The sequence below is a fragment of the Heloderma suspectum genome, chromosome 3 (assembly GCF_057233095.1).
Source record: "Heloderma suspectum isolate Gila_16-S chromosome 3, 16-S_ref, whole genome shotgun sequence".
Lineage (NCBI taxonomy): Eukaryota > Metazoa > Chordata > Lepidosauria > Squamata > Helodermatidae > Heloderma > Heloderma suspectum.
This window is the reverse complement of record NC_139460.1, coordinates 230,535,001-230,558,810: the sequence shown is the minus strand read 5'-3', so window position 1 is coordinate 230,558,810 and position 23,810 is coordinate 230,535,001. Positions and strand designations below refer to the sequence as shown.

Sequence of the window (23,810 nt, the reverse complement as noted above, 5' to 3'; positions counted from 1 at the left end):
AAGAAGGGGTCTGTAAAAAGTTATAAAATATGTTTTCCTGTATGAACAGTTATTTGCAGTTGTTTTTTGTTTTAGGAACAGCAGTTGGATGAAAGGGATGCCCGGCGTTTCCAACTTAAAATAGCTGAATTAAGTGCAATCATCAGGAAACTGGAAGATCGGAACGCATTATTGTCAGAGGAGCGAAATGAGCTTGTAAGAAAGCATGTGTTTTTCTTTTCATAAAATAACTTCTGACCAGAGTATATAGTGCACTATACTTCATTTATATACTTATTGCACTTGGAACTACAACGGGGTGACGTTTTGCGCTCACTGATAAGCCTTCTCCAACCTGGTGCCTTCCATATGTTTGGGACTATAACTCACATCATTGCTGACCATTGGCCATGCTGGCTGCAGCTGATCACAGTTGTAGTCCAAGACATCTGAAGGACACCATGTTGGGTAAGGCTGTAGGCCAACCAGACTTTATGCCTGATCTAGTTCAGTTGCCACAATTCAATGTTTTTCTACCGATATCAATAGAATTTATTTAATTCTTGGTCAACAGACTGTATCAATCTGGATTTGGGGTGCCCCAAGAAAACCATAAATATAAAATGCCTCAGGGATGCTATGAACCATTTGCAAGTTAAAAATTGTACCTTTCCTGAGAACTTTCCTTTTTCAGTAAAGCAATGTAGTTGCAAAGAAGAGTCAATCATAATCTACAGTGTAAGGTATGAACACCTACAAGAACAATCTCTGATATCTAATTGACCCCACTATTCTTTAAAACAGAAAACAATACACTGTGCCAATACCATACATATAACATAATTATAACAGTGCAGTAATCATAAGTTGTGAACTTCCTGTAACATCAACAAATTTTACAGGACTTGCAACCATACTTCTGTTACTTTGCAACAGCATGAGTTAGACAGAGAAAACAATTACTTGAAGCACATCACTGCTGAGCTTTTCTATCACTGCTTCAACCACAGAGATGTGTCAGAAGTGGCAGGCCCTACCAGTTCTGAGGCTGTCTCTCTACAAGTTGCAAGCAAGCTGCTTGTGTTTCTAGACGCAACTCAGGGTTTCATCAACTTCAGGTCCAGGGCTACTTGGGACTGGAGATACGTCTTTTGGGATGTTCACGCCATCATGTAGGCCAGAGGTGAGCAATTTTGGTGGTCTGTGAACCATTTTTCCCCCTGGACCCCGTCATAGGCTGCATTCTGCAGGGTGGCACACACATGAGATAGACCCCCCCAAAAAGAAGAAAAGGGGGGCGGAATCATTGTTTAGCTTGTTTCCAATCTAAATGTAACCCTTTTGGCACTCCGCAATGGCTATAGACCACCAAACAGGCCAAATTTAGCTTGCAGTCACGCTAGATGTGACCTTTGGGGCACTTTGTAGTGCTCCAGATGCCAAATGTGTGTGTGTGTGTTAACTTTGGGGGGGTGCAAGGGGCAGTGGGGGGGTGGCATGCAGCCCATGGGCCACATGTTGCCCACCCCTGGTGTAGGCACTTAAATAAACAGGCAATATCTACTATATTCAAAAAAGCCAGAATTGGCCATCATTCAATCATGTGTTTGGAAGTGTATTTGGAGGCCATGTGATCACAGCTGTCTCCACCACCTTTAGTTTTATTATCATAAAGAAGGATCTCAGGCTTGGATTTGTTGTCTGAGATTGTTGCATTTTATACCTTGAAGAAAGGAGAATTAGAGCATAATCCTATACATGCCTATGTAGTGGGGCTTACTACACAATCCTATCTAGATAGGCAGCCGCCTCCAAACCCGGAGGCGACCACCTATTCAAAGCAAGGCAGGAGAAGCACAAGGGGCGGGATCGTTCCCTCCGTGCCTCTCCTGTCCTGCCGTTTTGGGCTGTCTAGCTGTGGGGGGTGGGATGAGCAGGAGAGGAGGCTGCTGTATGACACATAGGATGTGTCGTACAGGCAGATCCGTTCTCCCTGCCCCAGAACTTTGTTTCAGTTCATTTTTGATCAGGATTTACCCAGTTCACACCTTCCGGATCGAGCATGGGCTTTGATGCAATCTGCAGTCAAAGTCGGTACATTTCTGAACTTGCAATATGATTTGCGGACCAAAAGAACTGTGTTCGACAGCATGCATACATTTGAAAAATGTGCATGAAAAAATGTGTGCTTTAGAAAAATGCACACAAATATGTTTTAATCAATGGGAGAAGAATGCATACATTTCAAAGATGAGGACAATTAATGAGTACATTTGGAAAAATACACACAAATTTTCAAATGAAAAGAAAAAAACCAAAGCTTGCAATCTGATATGAACTCGGAATGAGCTTTGAGATGGAATTTGGAGAACTTCAGTGAGCTCGCGTTTTCCTGATTTGCACATCCCTATCTACAGTTATTTCAGGTTTGAATTAATAATAAACTCATTAAATGGTGAGAATGACCCAGGGAATGCTCAAAAGAAACTTTGGCAAGGTCACACCCGTTTTCCAAGGCAGTTTCAAAGCTACTGAGAATTCTCCAACAACTTTTTTTCAGCACAGGAAGGAATTTTCACTGTTGGGATAGGACAGGTTGGGGGATATTTTTTTTTTTTTAACTGGGGTGCCAAAGATCTTTCAGCCAAAGATCAGCACTTTTACATCCCATAGATTTCAGAGTGGTTATTAAGCTTAACTGCTGGGAGTGAAAAATGAGGCATAGGAAGTTGCCTTATACCAGGTGAGGCTATTTTTCAATCTAGTCCAGTGTCTCTCCAGTGTCTCAGGCAGAGGATCTGTTCTCAAAGGGAGCTGCAGAACTTCCTATAAATGATAGCACCGGGAATAGAAAAGGCATGAGCTTCAGCTTCCCCATCACCAGCTACCCTATCCTTCTTTAAATGGGAGTTGCCAGGAATGGAACCTTTTGAATGCAAAGCATGTGCTCTACCATTGAGTAATGGTCCGCACTTAACTTTGGCTGGATCATGCCCAATGAGATTGCTGAAGGCTAGCATTCTCCAATGTAATTCTATCAAAGTCCACAGTTACACGATTGGCATTTCCCCCCCTTTTAGGTCTTCAAAGTGCTTCTACATCCATGTACAATCCTATTTAAAGTTAGCTAATGGCATTTACTGTGGAAAAGCCTGTATTTCACAGCTAGTGCCATAAAGCATGGTGGCATGTTGGAAAAATCCATACAAGTTAAATTTATAGAGAACATTAGAGCAGCATTTCCTCAGTATAATCTGGCACTGCTGCATACAGGGTTTGCATAGGAGATGAGGCCATTTCTAGCACAGGCAGCAAAAGCCACTTGACTTCTATTCTGTTCCTTAATAGTATTCCAGGCTTGCAGCTGAATATTTTCCACAATATCATAAAACAACAGAAGTCTGTCTTTAAAAAGATAGTATCGGTTGCCATTTATCACCTAACGCGGCCTTTCCTTAAGAACAAAAGCGGATGGCATATAACTATATTTTGTCTATAGTTAGTTTGCATATCATCTGCAGAAGTATAAACACGCCCCTCTTCTGCAAAGGAAGTAGTGGAAGCAAACCCCTGCTCCGTACATCTTAAGCTGCTGGATGTTTAAACATGTCTGGGTTAATGCAAAATGTATTTTTTGTTTTAATAGTTGTCAATCCATTTTTGAAAACCCTTGAAGGGTAGAACCTAAAACCTGAGTTAGTTGGGTCCGCGGGTATGAGACTAGATCTACACTACTGCTTTATAGTGGTATTGCAGTGCACTGGTAACTGTTGGGGCATATTACATGTTTGATATAGAGCTTTTCTAGAGTTATTTCCTGCTTTTTATTCCATATTATCCAAAATACCGCAAGAAATGTCATTGTGTGTCCTACGAGGCATAAATGCGCAAGAAGGACATAGCGTCGCCATGATGGGATCATAATGATATGACACAAAGTGTAGATCTGGCCTTAGACTTTTGAAAATATAGTGCAACACAATTACTGCAGTCCAATGGCTCCAGTGCATGTGTGGGGCTGTGATGTATGTGTGGAGCTCTGCATCCTCCTTCTGTCTTATAACCTGGGGGCCAAATCTGGGTCTCAGATAGCCACACCTTCTTTCTCCAACCACAGATCACCGGGTGGTTTCCCAGCTTTTTGTGCAGTTTTTCCCCTATTCTAAAAGCTTGGAATGCCTCTCCTAAGGTTTAGTTACTGGCCGTAAGAGCTGTAAGCTAAAATATGTTGGCATTTTGGGCCCCACTCATTTTGCCTTCAGCCTTGCCCACCATGGGAATGTAGTCCCCAAGAGCTTCTCCAAAATGGAATTTGGACCTCAGGGCTGAAAGAGGTTCAGCACCTCTACTCTACATGCAAAGCATAGGACATTTCCCTGTATGGATGAAACTCTAAAATACCTGCACAAACCCTGGACATTTTAGTGCCCAGTATATATGCAATGTAATTAACTGAGTTTTAACACTTCCTATAGGAAGCCCCCAAAGTACTAGAAACACTCATTTCTGGAACTCCATCAAGCGAGCTCTGCTGACCTGCCCCATTCCAGAAACAAGCGTTCCAGCTCACTTATAGTTGCTCCTGGGAGTAAATCTTTGTTGCACAAGCACGGGGCACCACTTGTAGAATGGAACTGGCGGGAGCACAACAGAATTGGCAGGGGTGCAACGGAATTGACAGGGGGCAGTGCCCCGTTGAATACTGCTCCTTGTCTCTAAAGGCAAAGGGTCATGGAGCAAAATCTCAGATGACAATTGTATGGGGAGAGCAGAATCGTGCAGGAGAAGATGGTCCTTCAATAACCTGGCCCCAAAATCTTTAGGGCTTGTAAGCAGCACCTTGTATATGACTGGAGCATGAAATTCACCATAGCCACCAACAGAAGTCCCATGAAAAACATGAGTTGCTTTGGACAGCAGCCAGAGTTGTTAATTCTCTGTAAAAAAAATTCGCATTTTTCAGTTGAAACGTCTCAGAGAAGCTGAGAGCCAGTACAAGCCATTGCTAGACAAAAATAAGCGCCTAAGTAGGAAGAATGAGGATTTGTCCCATGCCTTACGTCGGATGGAAAATAAACTAAAATTTGTAACACAAGAGAATTTAGAAATGGTAAGTTGTCATACTAATGTATAGTATGCAATTCAGTATTAACTTTAAGCAAAATATTATCACTGTCTAAAATGATGTTGGGGACATGTTATTATTTGACCTTTTCTGTGATGCTGTGCAGTATACTTCTAAGAATCATTCTCAGACTTAATTCAGTTCAAGGCTGGCCACTTTAAAGTCAGGTCGGGAGGCTACCTAAGCTCTATTTCTGTTGAAGGCTGAAGTACATTACATATAAGTCAGTCCAACTGAAATCAATGTCACTTCGATGGAATGGACAAGAACTCTGGAACGTACTCCCTTTGGAGTTGTGACTGGGCCCCACTCTCTCTGGGCTCAGGAAGGGAGGCAAGGCACATCTTTTTAAGTTGGCTTTTTAAACTGTTGTTATGGCTTTTAAGGATTTATTTATTAAAATACTGCTATACCATTTAATATATTAAAACCCCTAAGGTAAGCACATTACAATGCAACATAACAGCCCATATAAAATAATAAATAATTAAGGGCGCAATCCTATGGCTGCTAGACACCGTGTAGAAGGCCATAGGATTTTTCGTTTTCTGGCAACCGAGCTTGGAGCCAGCACTCCAAGGTCGGTTCTCAGAAAACCACCTCCCTGCTCCCTCCCCTGCCTCTTCGTAGGCGGCACAGTTCATCCCCGGCTCTGCGCCCATAAGAGCAGCGTGAAGCAGCCAAAAAGGGGGCGTTCCTAGGAGCAGGGAGGGGACAGTGGAAGCGCCGTTGTGATGCTTCCTATGCACCGTCCAGCCTACCCCCCCACCCTGCAGAGTGGCCAGAGCACGGAGGAGAAGATCCCCTCCATCCTCCGCCTGCCCTGGATTCGATAGTCGGTCATGTCCAAATTCAGAGGCGGACAACTATCCCATAGGATTGCGCCCTCAAACATTAAAAACATTACAACTCTGTAACAATAACAACAGGGTAGTAACAGAGACCTTCACAGGTCATGGAAAGCCTGTGCGAAAACAAGAGGAGCTTGTTTTCAAGAGGCGCTTAAACTTGACATTGTTTCTGTCTATCAAACTTCACATGGGAGAGTGTTCCAAAGGGTGGGTGCCACCACTGAGAAGGCCTGCTTGTGCACTGCTACCTGGCGACATCCCGCTGGCCACGGAATGATCAGTAAGGCCTCCTCAGAAGAACTCAGGGCTCGACTGGTTATGTATAACGGAAGATGGTCAGCTAGGTAACCTGGTCCTGAGTCATTTCAGGCTTTGTATGTCAACAGTAAAACCTTCAACATGGCTTGGTAGCTAATAGGTCGCCACTGCAGTTCTTTTAATACAGGTGTAACAGGTGTATAGCTAAGTGCTCCACCGAGCATCCTAGGTGCTGCATTCTGCACTAGCTGCAGCTTCCGAACCAGGCACAAGGGCAGCCCCACATAGAGCGCATTATAGTAGTCTAATCGTGAGGTTACATTTTACTCTGTTTTTATTTGACCATGGTTGTTATTTTCTGAACTTTTTGTAAACTGCCTTGGTTGGCTTCAGAAAGATAGTATAGGAATACAATCAATCAATACAATCAATCAATCAGCCAATCAATAACAAATGAACCGAGGGATTTCATAGGAATGTAGGAAGCTGCCTTATACTGAGTCAGGCCATTGGTCCATCTAGCTCAGTGTTGTCAACACTGACTGGCAGCGGCTCTTGAGGGTTTCAGGCAGGATTCTTTCCTTGCCCTACCTGGAGAAGCCGGGGATCGAACCCGGGACCTTCCGCATACCAAGCATGTGCTCCCTTACACTGAGCTATGGCCCCCTCTAATTTCAAATGTGTATATTAGAATGTGGGCACGTGCACCTGTTTTTACTCGAAAAGCGCTTCCCAACACGCACACACTGAGTGAAAAACCAACCAACAATGGATGCTAATTTGGGCTATCATTTCAATGTGAAATAACAGGTGCAAATGAGATTCTCTGGATAATGGCCAGTGTTTTCAGCATTGGCTTGTAAGACTTGCAGGTATGATAAAATTTAGTGGAATAGGAGAAAAGTGATGAAGGAGTCACAGGCCCAACTTTGGATCAGAGCAGGATGAGCTACATACCATATGTATTCATGTGCTTCATTTATCATGCTCTTCAGCCAAATCCATCACCAAGTCTATTATGGCTCAGAATACAGCCTTTAGTATCGTAGTGCCCACACTCTGGAACTCCCTACCCCTACAAATTAGACAGACACCAAGCCTTCTGTGTTTTTGACACCTACTGAAAACATTCCTTTTCCAACAGGCATTCCCAGGAAAGTAATCTTGTCTTCAGCAAGAAGACTTTTTTTAAATCGCTTAGAATTTTCTTTAATGGAAGTGATTCATTGATATAGTGAAATAAATAAGTAAAGATCCAGTCCTCTTCAAGTTTAGTCAGCAAAACGCCCTACAACTTCCATCATGCCCTGCCCATGCTTGCTGTGGGATCCTGGGAGTTGTAAGACTCTTTTTCTCTCTGAACATGCATAGGATTGCACCCTAAGTAAGATATATACAACATGCACTCTCACGCAGCCTATGTGTATATGTGTATGCAGTCAATATACAACTTTGTGCATTTTTTATATTACGCAAGGACAGTTATATTGAGGTATACCAAGTGCCACTACCAAGCAAGGTGGTTTCACATTAAGAGCAATGATCAAACAACAAGTATTCATTCAGGGACTTTCAGTGGAATTCTGATTGTTGTATTCCCATAGCTTCTCTGAAAGCACCTTTGCTTCCACATCACCCTTTCTAGTCCTGCAACAGATGGAATGGGATGAAGTTGGCAACAAGGAGCTAGTATCAGTATTGGAATCTTTCCAGTTTTGGGACAGTTGAATAGGCTATTCTTTCAATTCCACTAGGGATATTAATCTCTATCTTTGGGTGTAAACTGGTAATAACTATGCAGATCTCTCACCCTTCAATCCAGCAAGGGAGAGGCAGTTTCCCCTCATGGAGTCTTTGCTGGAACTGGAATCACACACAGAAACTGTATGCAGATGCATACCCGGATTCACAATTGTACAATTGTGTTGTACACTTATACTGAAAAGGTATTATATTCTTTTATCGACTCTTCCCATCAGGAAGAGCACCAGCTCAAAATGCACTGGGCACTTAGTTGCCCTAATAAATAATTTCCAGTACCCATGCAGGAGCAGCCCTTTTGGGTTGTCTTTTTCTTCTTGTTGTGATTTGATATGGACCCCATTCATACTACATGGTATGTCTTGGGATACACATTTCCATGCAGAGCAGATGGGCTACATCTTCAGTATCGCTCAAGATGACAATATGAATTCAGGCACCAGGATATAACCCTTTTCACCCTGTGCTTTAGACCCAAACTTCACGTTAGTTTGAAGACATAGCTAGCAGCTATGACTTCCTTTCTTTTCTACTCTAATGTAAGTGCAGGATCCCTGATCTGGTATGGGACCCTAATGTAGGGGTTGCTTTAGCCTTTGCCCTCTGCTGTGGTCCCAATCTGGATCAGGCCCCCCATCGCCTGTAATTTTCACTACCAAATAGTGATCTATTTGTTCTACATCCAATTGTCAAAGGAATATGTGGCCTGGCCTTTAGCCTCTAGCTTCTTGCTCTTTGAGTAGGAGAATTACGATTTCATTTGAAGAACAGCAACAAAAAAGAGTTTATTGAAGAAAATATTAAGTGGGTGACAGTTTGTCAGCTGTCATCTAATACACAAAGGGTAGAGACAATTTGTTTAGTCTTTGTCTTTGTTTAGAGACAAAAGGTGAGAACAATTGGTAGGATGATATGATGCTTTTTGAAAAACTGTTCTAATCACTCTCTCAATGTTTCTTCTGTAATTTTAGAGACAAAGGGTGAGAACAATTAGGAGGCCAAGTTCTTTAAACGACCTTGACCAAAGTCAAGACGAAAGAGAAGTTGAATTTCTGAGGCTACAAATCATCGAGCAGCAAAACATCATAGATGAACTTTCAAAGGTAGTAGAAATCTCCACCATCAACAGCAATCAGTAAGGCAATTGTTACGTGGTTGTCATGTGGCATGGCATGGGCTGGGTGTGTGAAGACAACCATTGGAAGAGGACTTATGTGGGGAGGCAAGAAGTCATCAGTTAGAAACATAGAGACTAAGGGCGCAATCCTATGCATGTTTAGACAGAAAAAGTCCTACAATTCCCAGCATGCCCCAACATGGCTGGCTGGGGCATGCTGGGTATTACAGGACTTTTTCTGTCTAAACATGCATCAGATTGCGTTTTAAGATGGAGAGGGAAGGGAACACCGGCATCATGGATAATAGCACTAAGTTGGGCAGGGGGACAGGGAGAGGTGGCAAATCTTTTACACCATCCTTCCTTGAGCTGCATGTGTTGGACTACAACTCACATCATCCCCATCCAGCATGGCTACTGGTCATGCCAGCTGGCAATGATGGGAACAGTAGTCTGGGGGGCACCTCTTTTGGGAAAGGCTGTTTTACGCAGTAATCCTGATATGTGGTATCTGGATACAGAGAAAAATAAAAGCAAATCCTAGCCAAATGTCTGTGTTATTGGTGGTATAAAGAACCCTGTTCCGATGGCTATATACATGATCCCCATCGAACTGAAGCTCACTGTGTTCATCCTTTTCTGCTGGCATTTTGGGTCCAGGAGCAAAAACGTATACCGAATTCGTATCGTTCGTATAGTTTCTCTATGTCAGACCAACGGGCACGATAAAGGCTGAAGTCCTCCCACAGTCAACTAGTTTCTGCACTGCGGAATCCTAACGTTTGGTCATCAAATCAAGTCACTGCGTGACTTGTCTACTGGGAAAAAAAACCCTTCTCCTCTATGATACATCATTAGGAAGGATCAGGAAAGGCACGCACACTTCTCCTGGTAAAAACAGGGAAGTTTCAAGGTTTCTTCGGCCATGCGTTTTCCCCAGTCTTTTGGGATTGCTGAAAGAAAGGATTCGAGTGATGAGTCTCTTGAATGCTCTAGTCCAGCTACCTGAGGATGGAAATTAAAAATGTATCTATACATTGCAGCAGGGGTGGGCAATGTGCGGCCCTTCCAATGTCTTGGCCTACAGCTTTCATCAGCGTGAGCTAGCGGGTCATTTGTGAATCGCCACAAAAGAGGACGCACAACACAAAAAAAGAGGGCAGAGATTTGCATAAAATATGTAGATGTGGATTTATATGTATAGATGCACATTTATAGATAACTATTATAATTTAAATAGAAGTACTGTACATCTCAGCATAGCGTGGAAGACTGTGACCAAGTGACCTGTGTGCTTGCCTACTCAGTGTGCTGTCTAGGCAAAGTTGATGAGCAAGTTCAAGGCCCAGCTCTTCCCTCTGATGGTTGTTTATCTTTAAACTGGACTTGGACTGGACAGCTCTGCAAATAGAGGACACTTCACAATAGAGGATGGTTCTCTGGTAGCCCTTCAAGTAGAAAACTGTCCTCTGTAAAAGAGGCCACCCTAGCATAGCTCATCAGTCAGCACAGCCAATGGTGAAGGATGATGGGAAACATCTGGAGGGCCACAGGTTGCCCACCCTTGCAAAACTTTCTCCAAATTTATTTACTTACTTACTTACTTACTTACTTATTTCATGTCTATACTGTCCAATAGCCGAAGCTCTCTGGGCGGTTCACAAAAATTAAAACCAAACAGCACACAATAAAACAATATAAAACATATAGAACATTAAAACCACAGTATAACAATACAACCAGAATAAAACCTAGCAGCAGTGGGGGGATTTAAAATACAGTTTTAAAACAGCAAAGCTAAAAGTCTAGAAAGCTAAATGCTTAAATGCCTGGGAAAATAACTTACCTGGCGCCGAAAGGAATACAGTGTAGGTGCCAGGCGAACCACGCTAGAGAGCTCATTCCACAGCCAGGGTGCCACGGCAGAAAAAGCCCTCCTTCCAGTAGCCACCTGCCTCACTTCCTTTGGCAGGGGCTCACGGAGAAGGGCCGCTGAGGATGATCTCAAGGTCCAGGCAGGCACATATGGGAGGAGGCGATCCTTCAGGTAACCTGGCCCCAAGCCAAATGGAACCCTGTGAACTGTAGTTCTGAGAGATGAGCTATGGATCTTCAACAGATAAGTGTTACAACCCTTACAAGCTACAATTCCCAGGATTCTTTGGGGAAAGCCATGGTAAGTTCCACTGGAATAAAACTGAGAGAATGATGCAGTGGATGATAGAAGCTAAGCTGGGCAGGTACAGAAGATGAGGATGTGCAAATGTGTAGGAGCCAGATGAGTATAGGCCTGGTCTACACATTCAGGTGGTCAACTCTTGAGGTGATATGGAATAGTCCACTTTCAGATTGCAGATTGGGGAATCACATTTTTAATGTCCCTCCAAGGAAAACAGCCAGGGAAGGCAATGGCAAACCACCGCGCTAGAGTCTGCCATGAAAACGCCAGCAAAAGCAGCATCCCTCTAGGAGTCAGCAATGACTCGGTGCTTGCAAGGAAAACAGAACAAAATAAACTCTCTGCAAGGGGAATACTAGCATAGTAGGAAGTATTTTGGACTAGAAATTTATTCCCTGCTATACTACATTTTTTCTTGCAGGGAGGTATTTTGTGTTGGGTTTGTCTGGTTTTTTTTTATATAGGAGAGCATTCAAAAATGGCACCCCCTGCAGCCTGGAATGCTACACTCCCCCACCTCAAGATTCTACCATTTCAGTGTGCTGCATGTGTAGCCCAGCCGGACCTCACACAATGAAGTTTCTAGTTTGTGGGAGAGAGTAGAGGTTAAGAACGGTGCCATGGGAAGGTTCTACTCTTAAAGGTAGCCTACACATCATTTAAAATCAATAGATTTCCTAACACTTGACCAAATACTGTGCTAAACAAACTATCCACTGTGTTTAATATTCTAAGAACAGAATACTAAACATACAAAGTTGTAATATCTAGAGCAGACTGCACAATACAAGTATGCCCTGGGAGTCTGCTAAAGAAAATGAGACAAGCATACTTGCATATAACGTGTTCTTCTAATTCTTTTAAACTAGACCCTAGAAACTGCTGGCTATGTGAAGAGCGTAATAGTAAGTAACATATGTATTTGATGTTGCTTTTCATCTGTTTTTTATGTGCATTCTCCCTGGGATCACGCTGCACCGTTGTAATATATGATTTCATGTATTAATAGCAAAGTGATACCAATTAGCATCTGCTATGGTAGCTTTTCAAAATATCTATTTAGGGACCCATTTTAGTGCAAACTTTTACATCATAGACCCCAAAAGCAGAAGCCTGAAAATAAAGCTAATGCAAACTGTGCTTGCAAAGTTTGCAGATCGCATGTTTAGCGCTGGTACCCTTTGATAATATTCTGATTTGCATCACAGATAAATTGGGCAATTTGCATGCCAAGTTCAATTCTGATTTGACAATTATTGACATTATTGATCCTGTCAATAATTCTTTCTTAGGCTAGTTGATGATTACTTATATTAATTGTATTCAGACCCAGCTTGCGGATCTCAAACAAGTGACTTACTTCCTTTGACAGGAGCGTGATAAGCTTTTACGGTACAGGAAACAGAGGAAGAAATTTGCAAAATTTCCCAAGGTAAGAGACAAAATTGAAAACCATGTATTATTTTAATACATATAATGTTAGATGGATCAGGTCCATCAGGTTCAGTATCCTGTTTCCAGCAGTGATCAGCCAGATGCCTCTGATCAGCTCAAAAGCAACAACCTTCCCTTATTTGTCTCCAGCAGCTGGCATTCAAAAAGATACTGACTCTAAACTAGGATGTATGAGAGATTTGTTTCAGTTCATTTTTTATCAGGATTTACCCAGTTTGTACCTTTCGGATTGAACATGGACTTGGATGCAATCTGCATTCAAAGTCTGTACATTTCTGAGCTTGCAATGTGATTTGTGGACCAAAGAAAATGTGTTTGACAGCATGTGTACATTTGAAAAATGTGCATAAAAAAGTGCATACTTAAAAAAAATGTACACAAATATACTTTAATCAATGGGAGAAGAATGCATACATTTCAAAGATGTGCACAACTTTTGCGTACATTTGGAAAAATACGCACAAAAATACGCATGGCTTTTCATGTAAGAAGAAAAAAACAGAGCTCTCAATCTGATACAGACCCTAGTCAGAACAAGATTCAAGATGGAATTCAGTAAACTTTAGGGTTTCCCATTTGAACATCCCTACACTAAACTTACAGGTTTTATTTGGACAGAATGGCGATAAGCTGTTTATATGTCCAATCATAAAAACAATCAAACAGCCTTTCCTAGTTTGGTGCTCCCAGAAGTTTGGGACTATAGCTCCCATCAGCCCCAGCTAGCATGGCCAATGATCAGAGATAATGGGAGTTGTAGTCCAGAACATTGGGAGGGCACCATATTGGGTAAGACTGAACCACAATTACAATTTAGAATAATAAAAATTAACTGAACAAAAATTCAAGTCACCTATTTCAATATTTTACAGTCATCTAAATTATACTTAATCTTGAATTATCCAGGTACATATATAAGGTCAGGCAAAAGTATTAATTGAACAGAGACCACACATTTAAAAATCAACATATTGGGTTGGATCCAGATTTTGTCATACTTAGAGTAGACCCACTGAAATCAATGCATCTCTTTTTTCCAAATTTAATCCATTTGTACAAAGTGCTGCAAATTATTCCAAATGGGAATGGGCACTGCCATCCTACAGGTGGGATGCCATCGATTTCAAGTTGTGCTTCATCTAGGGTTTGGTGAGCAGAAGGCTGCTCACCCTGATACTGGATCTGGCAACCTTGGATATTCCAGTTGAATGCTGAAATCCCGTAAGGCTAGCAGATGGAAGTGGGTATGGTGGTGGCTCCTTGGAAGATGGCATCAGGCCTCTCTTCCACCACCACCCCCCACTACACACACTTCTTTCTAAACTGAGGATGCTTCTGCCAGCATCTTCTACAGTCTAGGAAGAAGTATGGGGAAAGAGGGGAGACCCTGTCTTCCAAGGAGCCACTGCCTGCTACTTTGTCCTGACCCATAAGATACGCTTTTTCCCTTTAGAGGTCAGAACAGGGTGGTGCATTTGTGTGTGTGGTTTGTGGAGGAGTGAACACTACTGTGGCAGGCAGCCCACTGGGGAGGGACCAGAGCAGAATCCAGGTCATGGGTTAGTACACTTAAGTCCAATTGAAATCAGTTGAATCAAAAAGCACAGTCACACACAGGAATGCCACTTTTTGCATTGAGGAGGATTGTTCTGTTAATGACAAAATATACTATTAGCGATCTGCAACCAGAAATGTGACAGTTACTTTCAGCCAATATATGAAATTGTGCCAAGCTGCTCCCTCGTTGTCTCTCCTTGTTCACAGTCTCCTTATCTCCACGCATCTTGTCTCTGTGCTCCCAGCCAGATTTTTCACCACCTACTTCTCTTCTCATCCCTCTGCCTCATATATAAAAGCCTCATTCTGTTGATTGTCTGCCATATCTCTTCTCAGATCACTGTATATTCGGCCCACTTCTTTTCGTCATTCCGCTTATCTTCTCTCAGCCTCTTTGCCTCTGCCCTTCTCACCCTCTTTTCCTCTGCCCTTCTCACCAACCTGTCAAATAGTCCCATGTAAGCTGACACTGACCTTTCACTTCCCTCACAGCAGCTTGTACTTTGTCAACATCCTATGACAGTTTTCACCTCATTATATAGATCAAAGATGAGGTTTGCTCCCATTTGTTATGATTGTGTCTTTAAATTATGCAAGGTTTAAATAATGTTCTACTGGCTTAGCAACCGGTACAGCATTTCTTGACGACCAGAAAATAGAATCAATAATGGATTGCACCTGATGGATAATGAGTGCTTACTGTGAGGCACCATTCATCTCACAGAGTTTCTCACAAATTTCCATATATCATCCCAAAAAGAAGAAATGTGCTAATGTGAATTAAATAGCTTTGCAAAGCTTTATCTGAGAATGTAGGTAAGAAAGACATCTAGTTATCCTATATTGTCAGATCTGCTTGTTTAATATAGAAGGGCATCTTTGCGTAGTTAAGCTGCTTGCACTTACGCATTGTCATTTGGTCAGAAGCCGGTGGTGGAGACATTTTTCGGGTATGATGAAGAAGCTTCCCTTGAGTCTGATGGCTCTTCTATCTCATATCAAACTGACCGAACAGATCAGACTCCCTGCACTCCCGATGATGACTTGGAAGAGGTAATTTATGGCATGTGTAATGTTTGAATTCAGTCCTCAGGGCCAAATCATAAGACAGGAGATAGGTGCATAAATGTATAATACGACATGTAACGAAACTGCCTGTTGTTGTTGTTGTTGTTGTTGTTGTTCTTCTTCTTCTTCTTCTTCTTCTTCTTCTTCTTCTTCTTCTTCTTCATTAAAACACTCCAATCTTCTACGAAGTCAAAGTGGTCATGGCAATTTCCTGCTGATAATGGATAATTGGTCTATCTTGGGGCAAATGTCATGACTGACAGTATTTTTAAGCGATGCATGGAAGTTTTTTTGGTTTTTTTTTTTTAATTCTTGTATTTGGTGAAGGGGTTGATTTGCATGATTGGCTTGCAGCCAGTGAATTGGACTCTAGTCCATGAAGGTTTATGCCATAATACATTTGTTAGTTTTGGAGGGCGCAATCCTATGCCTACTAGACACCATCTAGAGGGCCATAGGATTTCTTGGTTTCCCAGAACCTGCGCTCCCCGCCCCTCCCTCACCCCCTCATAGCTGGCATGGTCCTTTCCGTGCTATTTCTCCATGTTTGGGGAAGGAGTGCAGAGAAGGTGAAAAGGGGCTGGTCCTAGGGGCGGTCCTGGGGGCAGGAGGGGAGGAGATCACAGAAGTCTCTTTACAAGACTTCGTATGTGCTGTGCAGCCTCCTGCCCTCCTGCTCTGATGTCCCCAGCTAGACCCGTGAAATTGCACATCCAGCTGAAAATGAGGGTAGCCAGACCACGGAGGAGAGGATTTCTGCTGTGGTCTGGCTGCCCTGCACTGGATAGGCATCAGCCTCCGAGTCTAGAGGCTGAGTGAGCAAAGGGCTGGATGTGCCTGATCTTATCTGATCTTGGAAGCTAAGCAGGGTCAGCCCTGGTTAGTACTTGGATGGGAGACTGCCTGGGAATCAGGCTTCCTGAAGTGAGCAGGGGGTTGGACTCGATGGTCTTGTAGACCCCTTCCAACTCTATGATTCTATGAGATATCTGTGAGGTTCTATGATGTCTATCTCCATAGGATTTCATCCTAAGGTGCTACAGGACTCTTTGTTCTGATTACATTTCCTTGTTTTGGTGACATATATTAGAAGATAGCATAGATACTTCATCAGTCAATATGGTGAAGCCCATAACAAATGAGGAATCATTTTTGTACATCGACGAAAGTGTTATTTTATAGAGGAGACTGTACTGTCCATAAAGGCAATTTATGATTGCTGTAAATTTGCTTTCTCAGGAGAATTATATATCTATTTCGATTTCACATATTGCTTTTCATTGCTGTTATTGCACTTTAGGGCATGGCAAAAGAAGAGACAGAATTAAGATTCCGGCAGTTGACAATGGAATATCAAGCTTTACAGCGAGCATATGCTCTGTTGCAAGAGCAGGTTGGAGGAACGTTGGATGCAGAACGAGAAGTTAAGGTCTAAATGGCTTATACTACATGAAAATAAAGGCTATATAATGTTTCCTCCTAAGCCCTATGCAGGCATTTAGCATGCTTGCACAAGTGCTAAAAATGTGGTGGGGCAGGAGCGAATATACAACGCAGGGTTCTCGATTGCAGGGAGGCTTGTAAACACGTTCAGCCAACTCCACTTCAGGCCTTAGCACTAAATGTGAGAAGGCCTTTAGAGGAACCTGCATGTCTGGGGATCTTTGGAGTGGGATTTCTTGCACACCCCCTACAAAGTTTGAACCCTCACATGTACAGGTGAATGCCTGCATAGGGCTTTAGTCTACCATTATAACAGATACAGATTGTGTGTGTGTGAGAGAACTAAAGGACATTCCTGAGGTTAAGACAGGTTCTACTTTCTTACCCCAGCAAAGGACTGAATAAAGTGTATATTATAAGACCCCTCTGATGTTACCTTACCAGAGTGTGGACTGGAAGGCTGCAGTCCTAGACATTCCTACCTGGGAATAAGCCCTATTGAACAAAATAGGGCTTGCTTCTGAGTAGGCATGTATAGGATTGCACTGTAGGTATCTATAAATTGACTAGGCCCACAGTCCAGCTAAAATTAGGCATGACGAAGGCTATAATCCTATACCCATTGAGCTTGGAGTAAGTTCCATTGAACTTAATGGGACTTTCTTCTGAGAAGGCACGTGTAGGATTGTGCAGTAAGTCCCATTGCAACCAACGGAGCAGGTTACTCATGACTAACAAAGTTTCATTGCTTTTAAGGGGACTCAATCCTGACTAGCATCAGCTGGATCAGGACCCAGTTATTGTACAAATGTTTTTTTTTTTTTTTTTAACTAAAAGTCCTGCCAGCAGGTTCATAATCTTTATGAACACAGTGGGGTCATGTGGGGAAACTAAGGGAGATGTACCCACCTGAAGACAGAAGAACCATCTGATCTTTTCCAGAAGATGCTTGAAATCAGGGATGTGTTTTGCGGATTGTCAGGTGCCTTTCGTTCTGTCATCTGCTCATTGGCAGAATTGGATTCTTTCCAATTTCCTGAATTTACGCAAATTCACATTTGTGCAGATTCACATTTGCACAAATTCACACTTGCGAAGATTCTCAAATCCCCCCGTCCCCATACACAAATCCCTCCCAAATGCTCATTTTCATGTTTTAGCCTATGGGGGAAATGCACATTTTTGGTGTTTGTTTTTTTTTTTACATATTTTTTTTACAACTACATTTCGGCAAAATTCCGGAAAGTAAAAAAAAAGGTCCACAAGGCTATGGAATCCATGCAACTTTGGAAAAGGTGGTCTGCTGCGGAATCCAGAGGTCAGATTCATAGAAATCTGAACTCATTTGATACTGTTGCAGATTTCTCTGACATTCCTACCTGAGATAGAAGCCAGCAAATCACAAACTGATGTACCCAGTGGAGCTCTTTAAGCATTGGTGAAATGCACTTCTAGTACCCAGACCCAGTTCAAAACACAGTGGCTTGGCTACAGACCAACTGCAGTTTCTAGGCTGTGTTCAAGGGCAGCTTCATATAAAATGCAATGTAGCAGTCTGTCTCGGCAGTTACCAGAGCATAGGTAGCTGTGGACAGACTGTCCAGGAGCCACTGCCGCTGGCAATATGCCACTGAGCCCACTTTATGTGGACCTTTAGCAACAGAGCTGGATCAATTCTTACTCCCAGACTGTGAGTCTGTTCCCTCCCTTAGGGGGTGTGCAATCCCATCCAGAACAGGTTGACCATCATCTCCCTGGACAAGACACCCACCACCAGTAACTCTAGGTAGCATAGAAGCAGCTGGGACAGGAAGCTAAAGTTCAGAAAGAACCTAAGAGAGTTTCTGTGTGTTACTCTTTTTTTTCTGTCTTACATCCTACCCCACTCTCTTCTTTTAGTTGTTGGTGAAGAATTATTTGGGGAGGAGGTTTATGGGGGGTGGGGAGGAAGCTGTTTAATATGCTTCATGGGCTTTCCATAATGTGTGCTATGAACACACAATGCACCTACAGAACCATCTCAAATGCAACGCTCGACTTTATGGGCTTTCAGAGCAATCACATTTTCCACGCTTATGCTGAAAAGTACATTACTCAACCACATCTACTACCTTAAAAAGAAACAAGCCCTATACTCATCAGGTTGCAAAATGATAAAAGGGAAAACCTTAACATTAAGTGCCCTTGCTATGGAAATCTTTCACAATATCCTTGAATATAAAATGCCCACAAGCATTTACTGAGATTCTGTTTTCAGCTGTTTACATTTTAAAAGATGTATTTCCTAGCAGAATTGTTGGAATATTTTAAATTCTGTTTTGCCTCCTCAAGATCATCATATAATGAACCTTAGACAGATGTCTGAGGCAGTATAAATTCTTACTTACTACAATAAAACATACAAAAATCACTCTCTCCTACTCTGGCCCAGACGAAAACATCTCAACCCTGGACATGACCGAGGAGTACCAGCAATTTCCCCCCACTCCATGGTTCAGAGAGAAAACAATCTTTGCAGACCCATGTGATAGCATATACCACCAGAAGCAGCAGCAAGCCCATCCAAAGGCTCTGAAACTAAAACATTTTGCACCCACTAAGTGTCCTTTGTATGGAAGCCAGGGTCCGTAAGCAGTATGTGGGGATGCTTCAGGGATTTGATCTTCGTGAATTCTGATCCAAACTGAATTCTGATCCACAATGTGCAGGATTGGAATTTAGTCATCCACCGGCATTTTCACTTCCTGATTGTTCCAATGCATTCCTCAGCTTAAAAACGTATTAAAATGCATTTGAAAATGCATATTCTGGGAGTAAATACACTTTTTAAAAAACATAAATAGTTAGATGCAAAAATTTGTAAAGATTTTTTAAAACTGAAGAGTAATGCAGAAATGGAATGGAACAGAACTATGAGTAAACACATGAGAAAATGGCATGGAAAGGAATAGGAATGCTCAAGGATTTTGTTCAGTCCACATTTTTAAGCCACCCAGCCTGATTCGCACTTCCCAAACTAATACCTGGATCAGGACACGATTCTCCTTTCTTTTTCACACGCTGCACTGAGCAGGGGGTTGGACTCGATGGTCTTGTGGGCCCCTCCCAACACTATAATTCTATATCTATGTCTCTGAGTTATGTAAAATGCCTTTTGGAACAATTTTATACACTTCCCAAAATGTGTATCAAATTCCTATCCCTCGATAGGAAATAGATGCGTTTATCCACCCCTAACCAATATGTGATTTGCTTTAACGAGAGTTTCTTACTGAAACTTAGAATTCTAATGATCCTTTAGGCAGTAAGGGCAGAGGCTGAGGAACGAAGTGCAGGATGGTTGGGAGAGTTCTAAAGTTGCTTGAACCTGTGTTTTCTACAAATTTTCACTATGGTTGCAAGGTATATAAAATCCAACATAAGTCCTACTTAGAGTAGAGTCATTGAAATGAATGGGGCATAAGTTAGTCATGACTAGCTTATGTCCCATTCATTTCAGTGGGTCTGCTTTAAGTAGGACTTATGTTGGATTTTACCCAATATACTGTTTTTATTAAATGGACACAGTGATATACAGAACCCACAATCATGGGGATGAAACACGTGCACCTACAATCACTGGCTGCCTCTAGGATGTGTTCAGCTCACACACTACAGATCTCTATGAAATGTGTCCCAGAAAGACAGAACAAATATCAGATGGAGCCCCTTTAGAACATGTAAATAGCAACTCAGATCATCTGAATTTGTGGATAGATATTTGGGCGTCTAGGCCATTCTGTCTCTAGGCAATTCTGTCTCCTCCTAGGCCATTCAGATGAGTAAAACGGTATTGTACTTTAGCACAGCATCTATCAGAGAAAGTTTGACGTTTTTTCAATCCCATCCTACAGACTCGTGAGCAGCTTCAAGCAGAAATCCATAGATCCCAAGCGCAAATAGAGGACCTAGAAAAGGCACTTGCTGAGCAAGGACAGGTAATAAACTCTGGCCAAATGCCTCGTATAAGTGCAGTCTTTGCTGCAACCAGTTTAGCTAAAGAAGATTGCTGCTATAAAATGAATCGATTACGTTGGTACTGCAGACAGATGTGGCCTCAGGAATAAATATTAACCTGCAGTGAGATTAAGCTCATTCCAACAGTGAAAGTGCTGAGTAAGGAGAAGACAGTGGGAGGGTTCGCACGTAACACTAAACCATGGTTTAGTGCTATATGCATCAGCAGAAAGGAGCCTGACTGAAGCCTCGGGTTCACACATTCCCCCAAACCCACCTCTTCCCATGCAGCCAGGAGGAGGAATAAATTAGCAATTCAGTTTTCCTTTGCCCAATTCCTGGCAAATTTTAGTCAATTGCTAAACAACCCTGGATTGTTTAGCTGGTTTGTTTCGCAATTAGAGTTTACTTTATACCGCAATTCCTGATTCACACATAAGGACAAACCAGGAATCTCGCAAATGGAATGCTGGCTTATTCCTCATCCTGGCTGCATGGGAGGAGAAGGTGGTTGTGGAGCGTGTGAACCCAAGGCTTCACTCGGGCTCCTTTCTACTCATGCACATAGCATTAAACCATGGTTTAACATTATGTGCAAATGCAACCAATGGCTACTCACCACACTAATTAATTTAAAATATGGTTATTTTGCTCTTTGCAGCTTGTGCTCGAGGCAGCTTAGGAAGAGGAAATTTAAAACCAAAACCAAAAATAAATCAGACAGTAGAAAACCAGCTAAACACAGGCCCTCTTCTCATGCTTCCCGCTACAGGTTTAACACATAGAGGGGAGTGGGAATAAAGCTGCTGGACCAGCTGTCTGGCCTGCTTGCAGCTGCTGGACCCACCCACAATCTTGGCATGCTGGGCACAATGAATAGCCAGATTTGGATGTTATCCTCTGTGCCAGGGGTGGGCAAAGTCCAGGCGTCAGGGGCTGCATTGTTCCCACTACCACTGCCAGCAGCATAGCCAAGATCTTTGTCTATGAGGCGGTATAGAAATATAATAAATGAAATAGTTGAAAATGTTTGAACACGACAACCTGCCAGTTCCAAGGCTTTTCAAACCATTTTTCTTTTTTTCCCCTCCTCCTAAATGTTAGGTTTTAAAACCTGACTGGTGATACTGCACATTGGGTGGGATGATATTTATTCGCTGTGATTCCAAATGGAAGGAGGAATTCATCCTCTGTGGCGATGATAATAATATCTCTGTCCAAACTCACTGCAGCTGTTCCCACATGGTGTGGATGCCCTGCGCTGGGCCCTTGGCTTTTTCCTCCTGCTTCTTGTTTAACTGGTTCTTTTAAGCAATTTTGCTTAAAACAAGGCTAATGTGGAGGATAATGCCCAAGCAGTGCCAGCGGCCCAAGAAAGGCCTCTGGGTGTGCGAGGCCTAGACACACAATTTGGAGCCCTTCGTTGCATTTCTTATGCATGGAGGGGCTAGGGAGGAGCGAGTCAGCACAATGCTGCTCCCTTCCATACATTGGCTGAGCATGTGGAGGGATGTGTGAGCAGATGGCTGCAGTCAAAGAGCAGCATTTAAAACAAATAATAGTCATTTCCTGGTACCGACAGAGTGCCAGAACCAGGCAGACAATAATGGAGTGTGCTACTACAGAAAAGGTCACCACTCACCTAAACGCCGAAGGCAAGGGCAACCAGATAAAGTCTTCAGGTGAAGATCTCAGTGAATAGACAGCTTCATGGGGAAGAAGGCAGTCCTTCAAGTCTCAAGGGCCCAGGTCATTTAGAGCCTTCAAGGTCAACACCAGCATGTTGAATTGCACCTGGAAATCAACAGGAAGCCAGCGCGGATTTTTCAGCACAGGAGAACTTTCCTCAGACCCCAAAAACCCATTGTGCCCCTAACCATGGGCATTATCCAAGGGGGTGCTTACGCCCCCTCCTATTCCCTTCTTTTCTGCCAGTTCTGTTGCACAAGCAGACCACACCACTTGTGCAATGGCAATTCAGCATTTCAGGGGAGGGGGGAACCAGAAATGAGTGGAAACGCTTGTTTCGGGCCTTCCTCTAAACCTCTGCTGTGTAAGCAGTGGGTCCACTTGTGCAACAGAATTGGTGGGACCCACCACTTGTGAAAGGGAATTGGTGGGGCAGAAGGGAATCAGTGGGGCAGAAGTGTCCCATTGGATACTGCCCCCTGGGTCTCCCCATCTAACTCATGGGTGGGGAATGTATGGCCTTCCAAATGTTGCTGGACTGCAACTTCCATCAGCCCTAGCTATTGTAGCCAATGCTGAGGGTTGATGGGAGCTGTAATCCACCAAAATCTGAGAGGTCACACATTCCCAATCTCTGATCTAAGTAAACACCATATTAAAAAAATCATACCTTCATCATTAGGCTTGTGCACTCACTTTTTAGAACTGGAGGAAATTGTCATTGAAATCAGTCTTGACATCAGCTCCAGAGCAATTTTCACAAAACCTCCTCTCGTATGCAATGCAAACATCTGACAAATTTATGTTCTGTCTTGACTTGATATGCTGAGTTGTGCTCAAACCAGCTGAGCTTCATGGTTGCCTTCAGCATGCCTGGCTTTGTTTGAGTCATAGGTTGTGAGGGCAGCTCATTATTTAATTTCTTTCAACTACCCACAATCCTTTGATTCTGGCAAGTTTATTACTTAGAGTGGTAGTAGACACTGCTGAGGTTTGCCCTGTCCTTCATTCTGACTTTTGGTGTTTCCCTTTGTGTTCCTGATCCCATTCATGTGTGTTGGGTGTACAATTAACTGAAGAATATGCCACAAAAACAAGGGTTCAAGCCCCCCACCGCCAAGAAGTGGCGCATTTCACAGCAGCACTGCTGAAGAAGCAATTGTGTGTGGTTAAAAAGGTGTGTTGTCTTTTGATTTGGAAACTCCTGTAACTAAGTCAAGAAGCAGAGGTTTAGCTGTGCTCACAGTTCTCTCCTGCATACTTAAATGCTTTCTTTGGATCTCTGTCAATGTTAGGCATTTTTAACATTCCTAATCTTTGCTAGCTCTTTCT

At 42.8% G+C, this 23,810-nt stretch overlaps 1 protein-coding gene across 1 annotated transcript in view; it reads left to right on the top strand.

The window, feature by feature from the left end:
• The window catches only part of JAKMIP3 (Janus kinase and microtubule interacting protein 3), a 127,615-nt gene that overhangs the window by 84,316 nt on the left and 19,489 nt on the right, over positions 1-23,810 (top strand). The window contains exons 5-12 of the mRNA XM_084841937.1: positions 76-195; positions 4,943-5,089; positions 8,946-9,077; positions 12,140-12,175; positions 12,643-12,702; positions 15,207-15,335; positions 16,651-16,779; positions 20,687-20,770. Of these exons, the coding sequence (XP_084698063.1) occupies positions 76-195; positions 4,943-5,089; positions 8,946-9,077; positions 12,140-12,175; positions 12,643-12,702; positions 15,207-15,335; positions 16,651-16,779; positions 20,687-20,770 (837 nt within the window). The remainder of the gene's footprint in view (positions 1-75; positions 196-4,942; positions 5,090-8,945; positions 9,078-12,139; positions 12,176-12,642; positions 12,703-15,206; positions 15,336-16,650; positions 16,780-20,686; positions 20,771-23,810) is intronic.